The sequence below is a fragment of the Muscardinus avellanarius genome, assembly GCF_963383645.1.
Source record: "Muscardinus avellanarius genome assembly, chromosome: 1".
NCBI classification, from domain to species: Eukaryota; Metazoa; Chordata; class Mammalia; order Rodentia; family Gliridae; genus Muscardinus; species Muscardinus avellanarius.
This window is the reverse complement of record NC_137786.1, coordinates 30,062,278-30,081,722: the sequence shown is the minus strand read 5'-3', so window position 1 is coordinate 30,081,722 and position 19,445 is coordinate 30,062,278. Positions and strand designations below refer to the sequence as shown.

At 41.7% G+C, this 19,445-nt stretch overlaps 1 protein-coding gene across 1 annotated transcript; it reads left to right on the top strand.

Annotated features, from left to right (window-relative positions):
* Positions 1–697: 697 nt before the first annotated feature.
* AMACR (alpha-methylacyl-CoA racemase) lies at positions 698–18,370 on the top strand (the record flags this gene model as incomplete). Its single annotated transcript, XM_080698575.1, has 5 exons — positions 698–944; positions 3,590–3,733; positions 5,209–5,369; positions 11,626–11,812; positions 17,961–18,370. The coding sequence occupies 5 exons, from the start codon at positions 698–700 to the stop codon at positions 18,368–18,370; spliced, it is 1,149 nt and encodes a 382-aa protein (XP_080554701.1).
* Positions 18,371–19,445: the final 1,075 nt, after the last annotated feature.

The following is a 19,445-nucleotide window of genomic DNA, read 5'->3' as shown; positions in this document are numbered from 1 at the left end:
CCCAGTTCTGCAAAAATAAAATAAAAATACTCAGTGAGACCCTGTTTCCAAATAAAGAATAAAAAAATAGGGCTGGGGCTGTAGCTTGGAGGTAGAATGCACCTGCGTTCCATCCCAAGTACTGCCAAAAAAAAAAAAAAAAGAAAGAAAGAAAGAAAAAAAGAAAGAAAAGAAAAAGAAAAAAAAAGGCAAGAAAAGAAATAGCCTTGCGTTGTTCTTACATAGCTAAGTGTTTTTATTTCTCTATTTGGCCGGGCAGGAGTAGAGGCTCAGGTGGCACATTAGCTAAAGACTGCCACTGTGAGATAAAAGCGCTCAGAGGGCATGGTGACTGCCCTGAGCTCTCACAGTTCAGATCAGGGCAGGAGGAAGGTCACCCGGGCAGCCCTTGGGACACTGGGGATGGGGAGGCCGGACGGGCGGGGCTTAGACTGCACAAACTGCGCAGGCGCACGAGGCGTGGCTGGCGCCCGGGTGGGGGCGGAGTTAGCGTCAGTGGGGGTAACGTCGGAGTGGGGCTGGTGTTCGTGGCGGGCCTGACGTCAGGTGTGGGCGTGGCTGAAACCGGGGGCGGGGCTGACACAGGGGGCGGGGCTGATGGCGCAGCGCGGTCGGCGCTTGGGCTTCTCTTCTCGCAGGGCCGGCCCCGGGCGAGGTCGTGATAGCCCAGTTTTCCTCTGGACGGACGCGGGGCGCCATGGCGCTGCAGGGCGTCAAGGTCCTGGAGCTGGCCGGCCTGGCCCCGGGCCCGTTCTGCGGGATGGTCCTGGCGGACTTCGGGGCGCAGGTGGTGCGCGTGGACCGCGTCGGGGCGCCCGGCGGCCTGAGCCTCCTGGCCCGGGGCAAGCGCTCGCTGGCGCTGGACCTGAAGCGGCCGCGGGGAGCGGCGGCGCTGCGGCGCCTGTGCGCGCGGGCCGACGTGCTGCTGGAGCCCTTCCGCTGCGGTGAGCGGGCCTCGGCCTGCCGCCGCGGGCCGCCCCGAGCTCGCCCGTGAACCCTCAGCGTCCCTAGCATTTACAGGTCTTTCTGCAGCCTTTGAGCTTGTTGACCATGGCCCCTTGAGAGGATCCTCCAAAGCTTGGATTCTGAGATATTGCTCTTGCTTTCTTTTGCCTCGTTTTTCTCCCCATCACCTTCTTTATCTGTCTCTCTTAATTATTTGAAGGTCTTGGACTATAATGAAAGTCCTAGATTCTCATCTGGGGAAAACGCATATCGGTACACGGTCATTTAGTTGCCGTTTTGGGGGTGGTGTGCCCTCCAAAGCCATCCACAGACCAGACTCACACTCTGCCTTAGTTGTTAGTGAACCTAGGTTCCACCTGTAGCTCATTCCTTTACTTTACTTTGCTCCCTGGGGCCACCTTATCCATCCCCGTTTATAGTCAGCAATCCTCAAATCTGTAACTATGTTCACTCTTTAGTAGCCACAGATTGCTGACCATGCATGGATGTGTTCATCTTCATCTGGCTGGCCCCCGGGGAACTGCAACTCCCCCCAACCCCAAACCAGGACGTTCTTCTTTGCTTTCAAAATGTCACTTCCTAGGCGGGTGTGGTAGAGCACACCTGTAATCCCAGTAGTTGGGAGGCTGGAGGCTGGAGGCTGAGACTGGAGGATCGCAGGTTCGTTGCCAGCCTCAGCTACTTAGTGATGCCCTCTGCAATTTAGTGAGACCTTGTTTCAAAATAAAGAATAAAAAAAAAAAATAGTGCTAGGGGTGTGGCTCGGAGGTAGTACCTCTGGGTTCAGTCCCCACTACTGGTGAAAGAAAGACATTTCCCCCTTCTGTATAATTTATCTCAGTGGACGGTACCAGGACTGACCCAGTTGCCTGGATCTGAAACTTGTACTTTGTCCATGACTCTAACCTTCCTTTCATTGCATCTGCTTTCCTAGATCGTACAGTCATTCTTCCTTACCAGGACATGGGATCCTTTCTCTTTGTACCTTCTGCAACTGTGTTCAATCCATTCCAGAATATCTGCCCTTGAAATCTTGTCCAAATCCAAGTCCAAACCATTGCCTGGCAGGAAGTCAATAAATGTTTGGCAACAGGCGTATTTAAATGTAACTCATTTAGTCCTTACTTCTACCATCTTACTTAGGATTGTATCATCATTTAGTAATACCCTTTATGAAAATGGGGGTGGATAAACAAGGTTAATTTGTTCAGTTTTGTAGTTGGGAGGGAGGTGGAACTGAGCACACAGGTAGCCTCCATGCAAGGAGTTGTGGATGACTAGACTTCTTTTGTGTTTTATTATGGCTGTAAGAAGATGAGTCCTAAGCAGTGGATTATTGTGTCATTATGATTACTTTTAATCCCAGGAGATTAGAAGATGTCATTTACCTTGGTTTTGTACAGTAAATACCATGCTTGTTGACAGTTTAAGAACTCTCTGGTGCTGTTACAGCTAATCTTTTTCCATGGATGTTTATGAGCTTCGTTTTCAAAGGTCCTTTCAGGGCTCAGGGAGCTCCCAAGCTGAAAGGGCAGATGAGTGTGTCCAGACACAAGGAGGAAAGAGGTTCAGGAGGAAAGAGGTGGAAGGTGCTGATGGGAGCATAGAGGGAGAAAAAGATCCTGCTCTGGGCTTGGGTATGACTGGAGGGAAGAGCCAGAAGAAATAACACCCTGGGCTGATGCCACACATTCCAGAAGTGGGGGCCTGGATGTTTGCTGTTTGGGTTCTTAACTGGAAACTGCTGGAAATGTCAACCTAAATAACAATCAGAGAGATCAGGGCATGGTGGCACACACTTGTAATCCCAGCATTTGGGAGGCTGATACAGGAGGATTGTGGTTCCAGGACAGACTCAGCTACTTAGTGAGACCCGGTGCAACTCAGTGAGACCCTGTTCAAAATAAAGAATAAAAAATGGGACTGAGGGTGTAGCTTGGAGGTAGAATGCCCCTGGGTTTCATCCCCAGTATATATATATATATATATATATATATATATATATATATATATATATATATATGGAGAGAGAGAGAGAGAGAGAGAGAGAGAGAGAGAGAGAGAGAGATGATAGTCTCCAAATAATAATGACAGTTAGTTATTTTAGTTATTTGGGAAAAGCAGAGTATTACCCTGAGAACACACATGCCCTAATGAACCGTGAGCATATTCAAAGAGGGTGAAGCAAGGGGAAGTTTTTAAAAGCAAAGGGGGATTATGAAGTATGGAGTATTTTGAAGCAGTAGTCCTTGGCTGTCAGGATTAATAAGGAAAGAGTTGTTGGGCAGATATTCTAAGGGTTTATTTGTGTATGGTCATGGCGGCCTTTGTGCCAGGTTGTGATTGTAATAGGAGTCTTTTGTGAATAGTTCTTGTTTTCAGGAATGCATGTGTGAAAGCCCTTCCTCCAAAACTTTCCAGCTTCATTTGTTTATTTTTGGTTAAGGCTTGAAAAAAATGACTCCATTTTGATTCTGACAACTTTCACAAAACCCATAACAAATGTTGTTACCAGTATTATTTGCAAGAGTGTAGTTTTTTTTGTTTGTTTGCTCCAGGGGAAGGAATAATCCCCATCTCCAATTTATGCTCTCATTACAAAATTGGTTGTCTTTCTTTTAAGGTGTCATGGAGAATCTCCAGCTTGGGCCAGAAAGTCTGCTTCAGGAGAACCCAAAGCTCATCTATGCCAGGCTAAGTGGATTCGGCCAGTCAGGACAGTTCTCCAGGACAGCTGGTCATGACATCAACTATTTGGCTTTGTCAGGTATATTGAAAAATTAATTTTTTACCCTTTACTTTGATTAACAAGAAAATTTAAAGGTGAAGATTTAAATACTTACCATTTCACGAACAGCAAGGTGTCTCCTTTCACGAAGGTCGACTCCTCCTCCCATCCTAGGTAGATTATTATGTAGATCTGTCTTTAGAAAGAGGAAGTTCTAGCTCCCCTCTCCTATGGACTTGCTAATTACTTTTAGCTAAGTCAATCTAAGTTTCAATAGCTGTTTGCTTCCTGACCGACACCAAGACCAAGTCTTCCTTTCCCCAGGTCTGCCATTTTGACACAATTATTTTTGAAATATATCTATTAATAATCAGAGCTTTCTCAAGTCTTCTTAAGCCAGTCGCAGTACTGGTACAGTTTCGGTGCCCTGTTGGGCTCCAAAACTATAACAGTACGAGATGTAACTGTGGGTTCTTGTTCTTAGCTATCTTAGAAAATAATAGCCTGAACTCTTTTTTTTGCTCTAAGCTTAAGCAATTTTATTATTACAAAGACAGAAAGATAGGACAGAATTAATAAAGCCCTACACTCAAAGCGGGAGAGTATAGGGGAGTAACTTGAAAATAAGTTACTAAAGTTTTTGGATACAGAACAGTTTTTATAAAGATACATTATCCTTCATCTTGCTCAACCAATAATCTTTTGTCCTAGGTGTGAGCCCACCCATTAATTCCATGCAGGCCCTTTTTTATGATTATGGGGATTATGATTATGGGGATTTTGCTTAGCCCCAAAGCCTTGATGCAGATGTAGGCTGAGGTTTGTTGTTGTTGTTGTTGTTGTTGTTGTTGTTGTTGTTGTTGTTTTGTTGTTGTTTTGTTGTTGTTGTTGTTAGGACCAGAATGATTACCAAGATTGGGGGTCATGTGGTATCTGCCCCCTCTTGAGGCCTGTACCCTCCTCCCACATTCTTGAGGAATTCTAGCCTATCTGCTATGAGTTATTTATTATGTAAACCTGTTTTTAGAATAGGAAGGCCCTAGTCCCAACCCTTCTGTCTACTTGCTAATTACTTTTAGTGAGAAAACTCTGCATTGTAACAGCTGCCTGAGAGCCTGGCAGAAACCAGGCCCTGACTGCTTTTTACATTTTGAAACCATTTTTTGATACATTAATACTAAATTTACTTTCCAAATTCATTTTCCAATACATTAATACCAAGCTCATTTTCCAATACCAGCATATTAATACCAAAGCTGTTTTCAAATATGTCTTAAAGCCATTTCCCAATATCGGCACATTAATACCAAAGTTATTTTCAAATACATTTTGAAGCCACTTTCCAGAACTGGCACAATGAGGAGCCTGTCTGGAGCGACAACTTGTTTATGGATAGATTCAGATTTGGAAAAGCTTTGTGTACTAGTTTTCATGCAGGCCAGAGATTGGTTATTCCTCTGAGATATTCGTGTGTTCATTTGAAAGAGACATTAAGTTTGTTCTTAATGGTGCAGGTGTTCTGTCAAGAATTGGCAGAAGCGGTGAGGACCCATACGCCCCACTCAATCTCCTGGCTGACTTTGGTGGTGGCGGCCTCATGTGCGCATTGGGCATCGTGATGGCGCTTTTTGAACGCACACGCTCTGGCAGAGGTCAGGTCATTGATGCAAACATGGTAAGTATTAGCTGGGGGGATGACAGGTGTGGCATTTGTTCCTATGTATGGTACATTTCTGCCTCAAATTTTTTTTCGAGCAAGACAAGAGATAAATGAGATTTAATATTTGAATTCAAGTCACCAAGCATATATTTTTCTCTAAATTAGCCTCATATCTTCATGAATGTCAGAATGTATGTATGTATGTATGTATGTATGTATGTATGTATGTATGTATTGGTATTGGGGATGTAACCCAGGGGCATTATACCTCCAAGCTAAACCCCCTAGCCCTATGTTTTATTCTTCATTTTGAAACAGAATCTCAGTAAGTTGCGGAGGGCCTCACTAAGTAGCTGAGTCTGGCTGGCAAACCTGTAATCTTTTTGTCTCAGCCTCCCAAATACTAGGATTACAAGTGTGTACCCTGCTAGCATGATATATATATATTTACTTATTTTTTTGTGGTACTGGGGTTCCTGGAAACCCTTCTACCTCCCGGCTACACTTCCACACCTATTTTATATTTTATCTGGAGACAGGGTCTCTTAAGCCAGCGAAGCTGGCTTTGAACCTGTGCGATCCTCCTGTCTCTGCCTCCCAAGCGCAGGGATTACAAGCGTGCACCACCACACCCGGCTAGCATGTCATATTTTAATCATCTGTGGACTCAATTCCCTAAACCTTTTTGAGTTACTCATAGTGTTTTAATAACTTTCCCCGAGATATCTTTTGTGCTTAAAGTATAGTTTTCATGCAGTCGTCATTCAAACCTGAGCTCTCTGGCCTTCCTCAGTGGGAAGGGCAGATTCTCATGAATGTTAAAGTAAAAGCGGCTTTCCTGTCCAGACCTTCCTGCTGTGTGTGGTAGGGGATGCGCCCCATCACAGTGCTGCTGCTGTTTGGTCATTGTTCATTGGCGTCATGTTCTGTTAGGTGCTTTCACTGTGTGATTTTTTTTGAATCCTCAAAATAACAACTTCATTGGAATACAGTAGCTTCCCCTCCCCATTATTTGCAGGGATATGTCCCAAGAACCCCAGCAAATACCTGAAACTACAGATAATACCAAACCATTATATATGTTATATCTTTCTATTTATACATACGTGGGATAAAGTTAATTTATCAATTCACACAGTAAGAGATTAACAATAACTGATAATAACCTGGTGCAGTGGTGCTTGTCTATAATCCCAGTACTTGGGAGGCTAAGGCAGGAGGATCTCAGGTTTAAGGCCAACATACAGTAACCTTGCAAGACCCTGTTTCAGAATACAAAATACATTGGACTGAGAGTGTAGCTCAGAACGCTCAGGGGTGATACCCCTGGGATCACCTGCCAGTACCACTACCAAGAAAAAAATAGAAGAAAAAAATAACAACAAAAATCTAATAATTAATAAAAGTAGAATTATTATGTAACTATGAGACTATATACTAATAAAATTTATTTTAACATACAAATCATTTATTTCTGAAAAATTTCATTTAATACTTACAAATTGCCGTTGACTGACAGTAACTGAAATGGTGAAAAACAAACCTGGGGGCCTGGGGGTCAGCTGTATGTTGTCATGTAGCCCAAACACTTGTCCAGGCCTCCTCACAGCTAGTGGGTAGAAGAGCGCACTTGGTGCCATTCCATGGCTGCATTTTCTTATGTCTTTGAGGAGATGGGACCTGAGGAGATGAGACTGGAGGCAGAGGCACCAATAACTGGGTTCTTGCTGAGAGGTAGGAACAGATACTAAACAGTCACTGTTAGGGTGGCTCTGGATTTAAGGGATACACTGGATGTAAAATTGCCGGGATTTGGTGATAGACTGGCAGAAAGGGAAAGGAAGGAATCAAGGCTGGCTCCCTTATTCTGGCTTGGACAGCCTGGTGGGTGGCCTCACCGGCCTCTGGGGGAAAAGCTGGGAGACCAGGCAGTGAGCACAGTGGTCAGGAGCACAGACTGGATCTGGCTGTCTCCGTCCCAGCTTTGCAGTTATCTAGCTCTGTGGCCTTGGGAGACTTCTCTACCCTTTCTGTGCCTTGGTTTCCTTTGAAACAGTGAGATAAGGATGTAGGTGTCTGAGAGCACTGTTAGAGAAGTAAATGTGTTCATCCACTGTTCAGTATGTAAATGGTACTCAGATAGAGCAGGAAATTTATTTATTGTGATTCTTTTTTTCTAGAAAAAATGAATTCAATTTTGGTCATTTTCTTTCTAAAGTGCCTTTTAGATATCTAGGTGGAGTACTTGAGTTTAGGGATTAGATACAGATTTCAGAGTCAGGGCTAGTGTGGGATCCAAATAAGACTGGTCACCTAGGGAGGGGGCAGAACAGCATATAAAGAGCGGGTGGGGAGCCAAGTGTGGCGGTGCACACCCTGTAATCCCAGTACTTGGGAGTTTGAGACAGGAGGATTGCAGGTTTGGGTATCGCCTCAGCAGTGTAGCGGGACTTTAGCAACCTAGGAAGACCTTGTTTTCAAACCAAAAAGAATTTTTTTTTTTTATAAAAGGGAGCTGGATGTATAACTTAGAGGTAAAATGTCCCTGGGTTTAATCTCCTGTACCACAAAACGAAAATCCCCAAACCTAAAACAAAGAAAGAGTTGTTGGGCAGAAGAACAAAAGAAAAGTGAGGGCTGAGGAGGACCAAGTGGTGAGTGAGAGGGTGTGTTCTCATGGAAACCAAGCTAAGAGTAAATACCAAGAAAAGAATAATGGTTGGAGGGCCAGTTCCAATGGATACCTCAAGGGTTCTAAGACTGAGCAGTATAAATTGGTCTGGATCACTGGCAGCCTTTGCAAAATCTGTCTCCCTGTGGAATCTCATTTCCGAAGCCTTGGCTGGTGGCTCTGTCTCCTCCCAGGTGAACCAATCCCAGCCTGTCCTGTGTCCTGTCTTGTGATAGGATTTTGAGTTAAAACTTGCAATATCCTTTGTATCCTCCTTCAATGCTTATTTCCATTGCTTTGTGGGATTATCTTTTGTTTTCAACTGCTGACTCAGTCATGGCCCAGCTGTGGCATGAAATTGCAGTGGCAGCAGCATTTCCAACACCCCCAGCTTCACACTTAAACCAGCAGGGGCAGGGATGGTCCACAGCAACTTTCTGAGATAGATGGCTCCTGCTCATTTGGCTTTGAAAACTTGAAGGCTCCATAGGTTTAAGTCCCAGTTTTCATGTCTTTTCCTCTGCTGCCTCCTGTGGGCAGAAGTTGTGCTGTACAGAAGGGATCCACTGAAAACAAACATGGGACCTTGAGAGTTTTAAGGAGAATTTAAGGCTAAATACTTATCTAGTGATAGTTGAGTAGTTTGCTAAATACATACAATTGATTATTTATAGTCAAATGTAAGTAAAATGCAATTTCTGCTTTCATCAGAATGTATCTAGGGGGTATGGTGGTGCACGCTTGTAATCCCAGCATTTGGGAGGCTGAGACAGGAGGATCATGGTTCGTGGCCAGCCTCAGCTACTTAGGCCCTTTGCAACTCATTAAGACACTGTTTCAAAATAAAGAATAAAAAATAGAGCTAGGGATATAGCTTAGAGATAGAATGCCCCTGGGTTCCATCCCCAGTACAAGAAGAAGAAGAAGGAGGAGGAGGAGGAGGAGGAGGAGAAGGAGAAGAAGAGGAGGAGGAGGAGGGGGGGGGAGGAGGAGGAAGAAGAGGGAATTACCCAGAGATCTGGGTAATTTTGGTGTATGTGAAGGGATCAACTTTCATCAGGGTTTATAGTTGCATTAGACAGTTGCCTCAAGACCAGAAGCTCCAGTGAACGGCAGTCATCACTTCTTCCACACAGGAGTTCTTGTGAAATACTGGAGAGGCTGGTTAGGGTGAGGTAGATGTCTTCCTGTAGGCCAGTCATTTTCTGTATTATAGCAGCTGCAGAGTCCTTGGCCCAGACCTGCCTTGAATGAGTTGGAGCCTGTCTTATGCTATTACCATTTCTGTATAAACTGTAGAATTAAGAAAACTGGAATGTGGGATCTGTTGTGCTGTATTTACCCCTATTCTAGCAAGCTCACCTGCCTGGGGGTGCTGTGGGTTGCTTGCAGCCCATCGACCTACGGAATGGGATAAAAGGTTGGAGGGAAATTGAGGCTGCAGTTTCCCTGTGCCAGGGGACTCTCAACGGGGCAGCACGCGTGGCATGCATGTGAGGGTGCAGGAGAAGTGGTGTGCCGGGTAGCCACCCCCAGGCGTAGCAGAGAGAGTGTTACTGCTTTGTTCCTTTCCTGGCCCCCAGTGATGTCAAGGACATTCCATTTCTGATGAATCAGAACAGAAACACCTTGCTTCTGGGTTCACTCAGTCCAGTATCTAAAACCTTTTCACATTCTTTACCCTGGATATGAAAGTCAGATAATCAGTATTTAAAATTCCCCATTAGAAGTAGCGAGAGCACTGTATAACAGCCCGACTCACTTTGAATTTGCTTCTTATCACCCCTTTGGCTCTGGCTCTGTTGGGGGCACGGCCTGAGCAGAAAGCAGGCACTTGCTTATAGTAGATTCTAACTTGCTGGATCTTATATGAGCAAGCCCAAGTGAAACCCATGCATAGCATTGGTTTTTCATAATAGTATTTCAGTTGCAGGCTTAAATTTATAGAAAATTGGAGAAGAAAACTTTAAGTTCCAGTAATAAATGTAAAGGAGTTGAGTCTCTGATATGTTAGAATTTGGTATAGGACATATCTAAGCATGTGCTCCACATAAAACACGAACATAAAATATATTGAAAACAGTTTACAGCTGGGCATGGTGGCACGTGCTTGAAATCCCAGCATTTGGGAGGCTGAGACAGGAAGATGGAGGTTCTTGGCAAGCCTCAGCTACTTAGTGAAGTCCTTTCCAACTCAGTGGGACCCTGTTTCAAAATAAAGAATAAAGGTTAGGGCTGGGGGTGTAGCTCGGAGGTAGAATGCCCCTGGGTTCCATTTCCAGTACCACACACACAAAAGTGTATGTGTTATATTTATGTGTGTGTGTGTATGGGTATCATGCATGTGTGTGTAAATACGGGAACACTAAGATCTGTGTAACTTAGTCTCATAGCAAAAGCACCACCTGTATAAGCCACATGAACATAGCTATAGTCAGGCTCCATGTAACAACGTTTTGGTCACCAATGGACCACATATAGACAGTGGCCCTATAAGATTAAATTGCTGCCTTAGTTTACGTAAGTACACGTACTCTATAATGTTCACAAAATGATGAAACCACCTAACAAATACATTTGTTAGAATGTGTGCCCTTATTAAGGTGAAACAGTGACTATATTTGGTGGTGACAAATACTATAGCCATAAATCCAGGTGTACACAAGATTTAAGTTAAAGAGGAAAATTGAGATATCCAGATAAATATCTGAGGTATCCAGATAAATATTTTGCATTGTTTCACCGCCACTAACTGAGAGATTCCATGCTCATTCTTGGAAGGAAGTTCTTTCTTGGTAACCTCAGATACAGATACTAGGATGGCTTTCTCCCTGGGGCATTGCAATTCGAATTATAAAAGCCACACATGGAAAGGTTTTTGTATTAGATAGCCCAGTGCCTCTAGCCTTTGAGTATGAGCCTGTGATAATCATTACCTGAGCACATGGATTCACTGTGGTCACTTCAGGAAGGGGGCATTCCCAAACTCATTGGTCTGGACTCAGAAAACCTATGCACCTGTCACCCATGTTGTTGTATTTGTTTTGTACTTTCTAGTGATAATTAAATAAAGACGTATTATCTACTCAAATATGGTTTTCTTGGGGGATGGAGTTAAGCTAGAAAAAGCTAAATCTAACTAATACAATTTATCTTTTAAGTGTGATATGCTTCATCTATCTATGCATATGTATTTGTAGGTATTGAAATCAGAAGATGGATGGAATTAGAAAAACTTTGTTTTATTTTGAGCTTTTTATTCTGGCAGTCATTAATATATGTAAAAGTAGAGGGAATAGTATCTTCACCTAACTTAAAATATTATCAACATTTTGTCACTTTTTTTGAAAGGAAGAACAAAAGTAGCTCCTTCTAAATCTTACAGTATTTCTGAATTGAATAGCGCAGCCAGTTGTATTCTACCATAAACCTCCTCTAACTCAATATGAAGAAATTCTTGAGAAGTTGTACGGTTCTATATATAATTTTAATATACTCTAAGCATTGCATACACAAATTTGAAAACCCCAAATAGACATTAATCCTACTTTTATTTAAAGGTGAGTTGCCCAAATTGATAGGTGTTCTGCTTCTTCAAAGGTGGAAGGAACAGCATATCTAAGCTCTTTTCTGTGGAAAACTGAAAAACTGGGTCTGTGGGACCAGCCTCGAGGACAGAACCTGTTAGATGGGGGGGCGCCTTTCTATACCACCTACAAAACAGCAGATGGGGAGTTCATGGCTGTTGGAGCAATCGAGCCCGAGTTCTACAAGCTGCTGATCAAAGGTAAGTTAATTGGCGCAGCCCTCCACGACTTCTTTTGCTGTGGGTGGTCTTTATTTTCTGTTTGGGGGCTTTTCGTATTATATTCAACTTTCTAATTAACCTACCTTTAACATCAGAATATTGTGGGGGCATTGTTCCTGTCTTTAAATTGACAGGTAATTTTATTAGTGTATAAAACAACTTAGGGTTTTAAAGACGAACAATTTCTTTTATGGGAATGTTTGGCGCTTTTATTATGTTACCCACGAGTAGTGATGGGTATTTATCTGCCCCCGTGTGCCCAGATCTTTCTGACTCTCCCTGGAAGTGGTCTGCTGGCTCGAGCAGCTCTTGTTCTTTGGTGGACATCTCTTATGGTGCTGCAGTGTCAGTTTGCCTGAGCACAAAGGAACTTTGGCCAGTGAGATTCCACCAGACTGTGTGACTGTCATTAGATGCCGCTATAATTCACCTTCCTTATAGATTTTTGTCTTCGTGGCATGCTGCCGCAAGTTAGCAGGACAAATCGGGCCCTCTTCTTTCCTAATAGAATAATTGGACTGGAATTACTTCGTTCCTGTGAAGTGTTTGAGTTTAAAGTTCACTCTGCAGATAATTTCATATCTAAGAAGTTTTAAAATATACTTGGAAGTGATGTGAAAAGACGATCACAGTACATTTATCTTTCTACTTTAAATTCATAGTGCCATTGTTTGGTAGAATTTCAGATATAATGCAATACTTAAAATTATTTGCATATATCTGCAACGATTCTTACTATAAACATAAAAAAATTTTATTTTATTTTTTATTATTTTTTTTGGTGGTACTGGGGTTCCTGGAAACCCTTCTACCTCCAGGCTACACTCCCAGACCTATTTTATATTTTTATTTGGAAACAGGGCTGGCTTTGAACCTGCGCGATCCTCCTGTCTCCGCCTCCCTTGTGCAGGGATTATAACCGTGTGCTACCACGCCCTGTAAAAAAAGCATTTTATGATCAAGCTCAAATGTGGAAAAACTGTAGAACAAAATGACTCTGTAGATCATATTGAGTGTCTTTCTACTTGGAAAATTAATATAGAGACTCAGTTTGGAATCTGGACTGAACAGTGTTACAGGAGGCCCATTGGTGGGAGCAGCATGCTTTGAGTGCAGAGCCCCAGAAAGCAGCGGGGACACAGCACAGTGGTTTGCGAAGCACATTGACCTTGTTTATGCATGCACTGTCTATAGAAAATATCAATACACCCAAATAGTTAAGTGAATTTCAGTCAGATTTTTAGTATCACTATTCTTGGGAACTTTAAAACAACACTGATAAAATATATTTCTCAAAACCCTTTTTATGAACTGAATTCCAAATATTTGCTAAGCTACTCTTGAATTTTTTTTTTTTTTTTGGTGGTACTGGGGATGGAACCCAGAGGCTTTCTACCTTCAGGCTATACTCCCAGACCTATTTTCTATTTTATTTAGAAACAGGGTCTCACTAAGTTGCTGAGAGCCTCACTAAGTAGTTGAGGCTGGCTTCAAACCTGTGCGATCCTCCTGTGTCAGCCTCCCAAATGTGGGGATTACAAGCGTGCGCCACCATGCCTGGCTGCTACTCTTGAATTCTAATAATATAAATATGAGCTTTGTTAGCATATTTTTATTACTTGTCTTTTAGTAAATATTGCAAAGATGTTAATTCAGAGAATTTATGGTTCTATAGTCTCATCTCATATTTTCTTCTGAAAGTTTTAATGGTTTCAGCTCTCCCATTTAGGCCTTTGACCCATTTCCAATTAATTTCCGTTCATGGGGTGAAGCAGAGTTCAATTTCCTTCTTCAGTATAAGATTCTCCAGTTCTCTCAGCAAAAAGACAAATTTTTTTTTCCCATTGAATGATCTTGACGTTCTTTTTGAAAATCAACTGACCATAGATGTAAGAGTCTATTTTTGGACTTAATTCTGTTCCATCGATCTCTGTGTCTGTCTTTGTCTCTAATTACTGTAACTTTGTGGTAAGTTTTAAAGTGGGAAGTGGAAGCTCCCCAATTATGTTCTTTTTCAGTATTGTTTTGGCTATTTGAATTTCCTTGAATTTCTTTATCAATTTTAGAGTCAGCTTGTCAATTCCTGAAAAATGACCACTGAACTTTTTTTGTGGGAGGTACTAGAAATGGAACCTTTTGACAAGCATTTTGTTGAATTACCCTCTTGATTCTGTTAAGTGTTTGAATCCATGAACACCAACTTCTTGCTTTCTAGTTACTTAGATATTCATTAATTTTCTTCAGAGATGTTTTGTGTTTTTCAGTGTATAGATGCTGTACTTCTTTGGTTAGATGAATTCTAAAGAATATTACTCATTTTGATGTTGTTAATAGAAACATTTTCAGATTGGTCGTTGCTAGTCAGCAGAAACACTGCTGGTCTTGTATATTGGTCATCCATCCTGTAACCTTACTGAGTTCCTTTATTGGTTCTAAGTATGCACCACTGATCTTGTCTTACTTGTGTTTTTTCTTGGATAAGTAGCTTTTTCAATGCACAGACTAAGGTTTTTCCATCAAATTAAAAAATTTGCAGACATTCCTTTAAGGGTTCTTTCTGACCTATTTTTCTTTCCCTTTGAGACTTCCTTAGTGCATGTGTTGGTAGGTGTGATAGTGCCTCACAGGTCTTGGGAACACTGTTTCGTATTTGTTTCTATTTCTCAGATTAGAGAATCTCAGTTGACTTCTTTCCAGTCCACTGAGATATTTCCCTCTAGTGAATTTCTCATTGTTACTTTGCTTTTCAACTCCAGAATTTCTACTTGGTTCTTTTAAAATATAATTTTAATCGATTAATTGGCATTCTCTAATTGATTAGATATTGCTTATACTTTGAGTTTTTAAGGCATGATTTAAATACTTTGAATAATTTAAAGGTCACTGAAGGTCTTTGTTTAGTAACTCTGACATCTGTGACAGTTTCTGTTGAGGGATTTTTCTCTCAGTATTTAAGCCATACTCTACCTTTCTGCATTTCTCAGAACTTTTTTTTGTGGAAACTGGACATTTGAGATAATTTAATATGGAAACTGAAAAATAAGTCCCTTCCCTCCCTCATTCCCCAGTCATAGACTTGTTACTGTTGCTATTTGTTTAGTGGTTTTACTAGACTAAATATGTATTGTTTAGTACTTGTAGCCACTGAATCTGGTCAGTGAGCTTCGTGGTTGACTAAAAATTGGACCGAGGTATGTGTATTACTGGAGATTGAACCCAGGGGCATTCCATCTTTGAGCTACACCCTCAGTTCTATTTTATTTTTTATTTTGAAACAGGATATCACTGAGTTGCAGAGAGCTTTAAGTAAGCTGCTGAGGCTGGCTGCAAATCTGCAATCCTTCTGTCTCAGCCTCTTAAATACTGAGTATAGGCATGTGCCACCACACTGGGCCAAAGATCTCCTCTCATGCCTTCTGTGCATTCTGTGCCTCCTCTTTGTGTAGAACTTCAAGATTAGCAGAAGTGCCTGATTAGGGCTTTCCCAATTGTCTGTTAGTCATGCATGCAGTCCTATACATGTGCATATATATGCATGTGCATATTCAGAAGGCTAAATATATACAAATACCTATATACGTGTGTATGCCTGTATATATATGATATATGTGTGTTTATATATGTGTGTGTATATGTGTGCATTTGTGTGTGCATGTGTGTGTGTGTGTGTGTGTGTGCGTGTGCGCGCACACGCACACGCGAGCCCTCTGTGGACATTGAATTTCCCAATTTTTTCTATTAAATATTTTTTGTTAACTTCTTGTTAGTACCAACAGATAGTGCCACCTCAAACATCATGATGCCAAATAATTTCCACTTGATTAAAAAAAAATATTCTAGAGACACAGCTGGCAGTTCAAATAAAGTCAAGCCCTGAGAATGGAGCTTTTCAGGGAGCTGTGAGGTCATACAACAGTTCCCTGGGGGTCGGTTTTTCGGGGTGCTCCAAACATTATGACGTGTGTATCACAGTATAAAGTGTGTTAGAGAGAGAACACATTATGACCTGTGTATCACAGTATAAAGTGTGTTAGAGAACATATTTTTGTAGCGTTATGATTCTGGTCACACTGATGAGAAATATCCCAGTTTCCAACAGCAGCTCTGATTTATATCACTACTTTGGGCTGACTGCTCGTTTTATGTGTTTTGTGATCACAGAGCTTAAGGTGATCACAAAAGGAGCAGCCAAGTGAAAGACATCCTTAGTGGCATTTCTTTGTGGATGATGGTGATCCTGAAACTATGGCTCTGTGTCTTTCCTGCTTCTTGACTAGAAGAGTAGCTGTAGAGAAAACTCACTTATATACCCCCGGCAGTTATTTTACAAAAAGTCAGAACTATGAATTCTATGTCCTCATATGTGGAGATTCTTCTCCGGGACTTGGGAGGGAGAGACCTGGGAGGAGAAATCGGAACAGCTACCGGATGGGCAGCTGCCCCGAACACCGGACAGTTGGCTGATGACCAGCTGTCCTGAAATGAAAGCAACAGCTACCTGATGAGTAGCTGTGCTGAAATATAATTGCCTGATGAGCAACTACCCTGAAAAATAAACACACGGACCATTTCCTCTCGTGCACGATCTGACCATTTTATTTATACACAAGATTTTTTTTATAGTTCCCTATTTCCCAGTGATTCCCTAGTAGAAAAGTGTAAATACCAAAGAACAATAGTGAGGCATTAAGTGAAAGACAAGTAAATCACCAATCATAAACAAGACAAAAGGAAGGCCTGTGACATCACAGGTCTTGTGATTAGCCCCAGGATTACAGGTCTCTAAGATCAGCCCCCTGACCTTGTGGGTGGGTCCTGGGGGGCAAATTCCCGAAAGACAATGGTCACGCCCAGAGTTTTGGAGAATTCCACCTTTCATAGAATCTCCTTTAACTCTTTCAGGAACCTTGCGTTCCTCAGGCTTTGTCCATGTCCTCCATCACTCATATCCCTTAAAACCCCGGGAACAGCCACAGTTTTCATGTTTTCTGACCTCTATAAGAGACTGTGGTGTCTTCAGAGCAGTTTACCATTAGCCTTTGATCTTTAACATGGTAGGGAAGGAAACGATGGTAAAAGTGAGATTAACTTGGCTAAACTTACACAAAATATTAAGTGTAAGAAAAAGAGTCTTTTGTTATCATTCTGCTCTTCACCGTCCACATTATAACATTCTTTTATGTAAGAGAAGAAAAGTGACATTCATTCTGAACCCCAGTGAAGTGGTCCTGTGGTAGACAGATTCTCTTTGATTTGTGATGGGGCTATGTCTGGATAAACCCATGGTTAAGCTGAAAACATCACAAGGTAAAAATGCACTTAATGTACCCAACCCACTGAAGAACACATCTTAGCCTTGCCTTTTAATATGCTTAGAATACTTTCAGTAGTCTACAGTTAGGCAAAATCATCTAACATAAAGGCTATTTTATAATAAAGTATTGAATATTTCATGCAACTTATTGAATACTGTCCCGATAGTGAAAAACAGAATCATTATGCTTTTATAATATCAAAAAATCTTGGTCTAGTCTTTTGCTACCTTACAGATCCTTTGCTCTTAGTACAATGCCTTTTGAGCTTTTATTTTACCAATAGAAAGAGTAATGAATATGACTTATAAAATTGCAATGCTGAATTTAATAATTTATCTTTAGGCTTCTTTTTAAAAATTGAAATGGTCATGTGTAAAATTGTTCAAATTCTATTTTCTATAAGAACTATGTGCAAATATATAGAGTGTGGGATTATTTTAATTCAATAAGACAGATAATATTTCCCGGAGGAAATTTTATTTTGAAAACCCACTCAGGGGAAATATCAATTTCTAGAAACTAGACCATTAAAAACAGACTACTTTTGGTGAAATGTCAGTAAAAATCTGCTGGCAGAGACAAGCCTGTGTTGAGTCCTTCCTGTGCCTCCCCCACCACCACGGTGATTTCTCTCCTTGGCTCCAACATAAACTGACTTTGAGTTTCTTTCCTTGACTCATTGGAGGGAACCTATAGAGCATCTTACTTAGGATAGTATAGTGGGCTCAGAATTGCTTTCCATTGATTTAATCATTCAACCACACTATCCTAAGCATAATAATTTAAGAGGTGGTTTTGTTTTTCCCTTGCAGGACTTGGACTAACATCTGATGAACTTCCCCACCAGATGAGCATGACTGATTGGCCGGAAATGAAGAAGAAATTTGCAGATGTGTTTGCAAAGAAGACCAAGGCAGAGTGGTGTCAGATCTTTGATGGCACAGATGCTTGTGTGACCCCTGTTCTTAGCTTTGAAGAGGCTTGCCATCACCTTCACAATAGAGAGCGGGGCTCTTTCTTCCAAGATGAGGAGCAGCATGTAAGTCCCTGCCCCGCCCCTCTGCTATGCAGAACCCCAGCCACACCTTCTGCCAAAAGGGATCCTTTTGTAGGAGAACACACTGAAGAGGTACTCAAAGAATTTGGGTTCAACCAGGAAGAGATTGACCAGCTGTACTCTGATAAAATCATTGAAAGTATTAAACCAAAAGCGAATCTCTAACTCCCACGCTCACAGCTCAAGTGAATTTGAATGTTGTATATAAAATGGAGAATAATACAAAAAATCGTGTGTATGGAAATGTGAAAGAAAAGTAACACAGCGATCCAACAATTCTCATCAAGAAAAAAACAAAGACCGGTTACACAGTAATGATTGCATTCTGAAAATGGTAATTATCAGAGCATTTCATTTAGGAAATTTTTATATAGTTGTATTACTCATGGCAGCTTTTCTGCCTTCAAATTTACTTGATAAAATTTATTTGTTGCTATTAAAATGCTTATATACCTGTAATATAATTAAATGAATATATATATATATATATATATATATATATATATATATATATTTTTTTTTTTTTGGTGGTACTGAGGTTGGAACCCAGGGGCTTTCTACCTCTGGACTATACTCCCAGACCTATTTTCTATTTTATTTTGGAAACAGGGTCTCACTAGGTTGCTGAGGGCCTCACTAAGTAGTTGAGGCTGGCTTCGAACCTGTGCGATCCTCCTGTCTTAGGCTCCCAAGTGCGGGGATTACAAGCATGCACCACCATGCCCGGCAAATGAATCAATATTTTTATTAAATATGTTCCCTAAAGTATACTGTGCTTTTGAAATTGTAAAAGCTCTGGAAGCCAGAAGCAGAGATACCGCAAGAATTCAAGTGCCTCCAGACTCCAAAACGCCAAACATACTCCAGAGTTCACGAGACTACAGATGTCGTGAGAGAATGGGTGTTCCCACGGCTTAGCCCCACCCCTTGAACCCCCACAGCTTAAAAACACGGACACCTGCCTGCCACGTGGGTGACTCAGCCTGCCAATCAGTATTATGCAGGACTCTAGACATGTGGCTCTGTGGCTCGTTGGTTCCTTCCCCCAACGGCCTGCCGACTTCGCCCCCAAAGGTGCTGATGTGCAGGGTTCTTCCTGATTAAAGCAGATTTTCTGGTACCTCAGTGGGTGCTTTCCTTCTTCACACTCTCCCCAAACCCTTATTTTCAATGTTACATACCTGTAGTTCTCATCACCTAATAATAATAATTATAGTAGTTATTATTATTATATAATAAT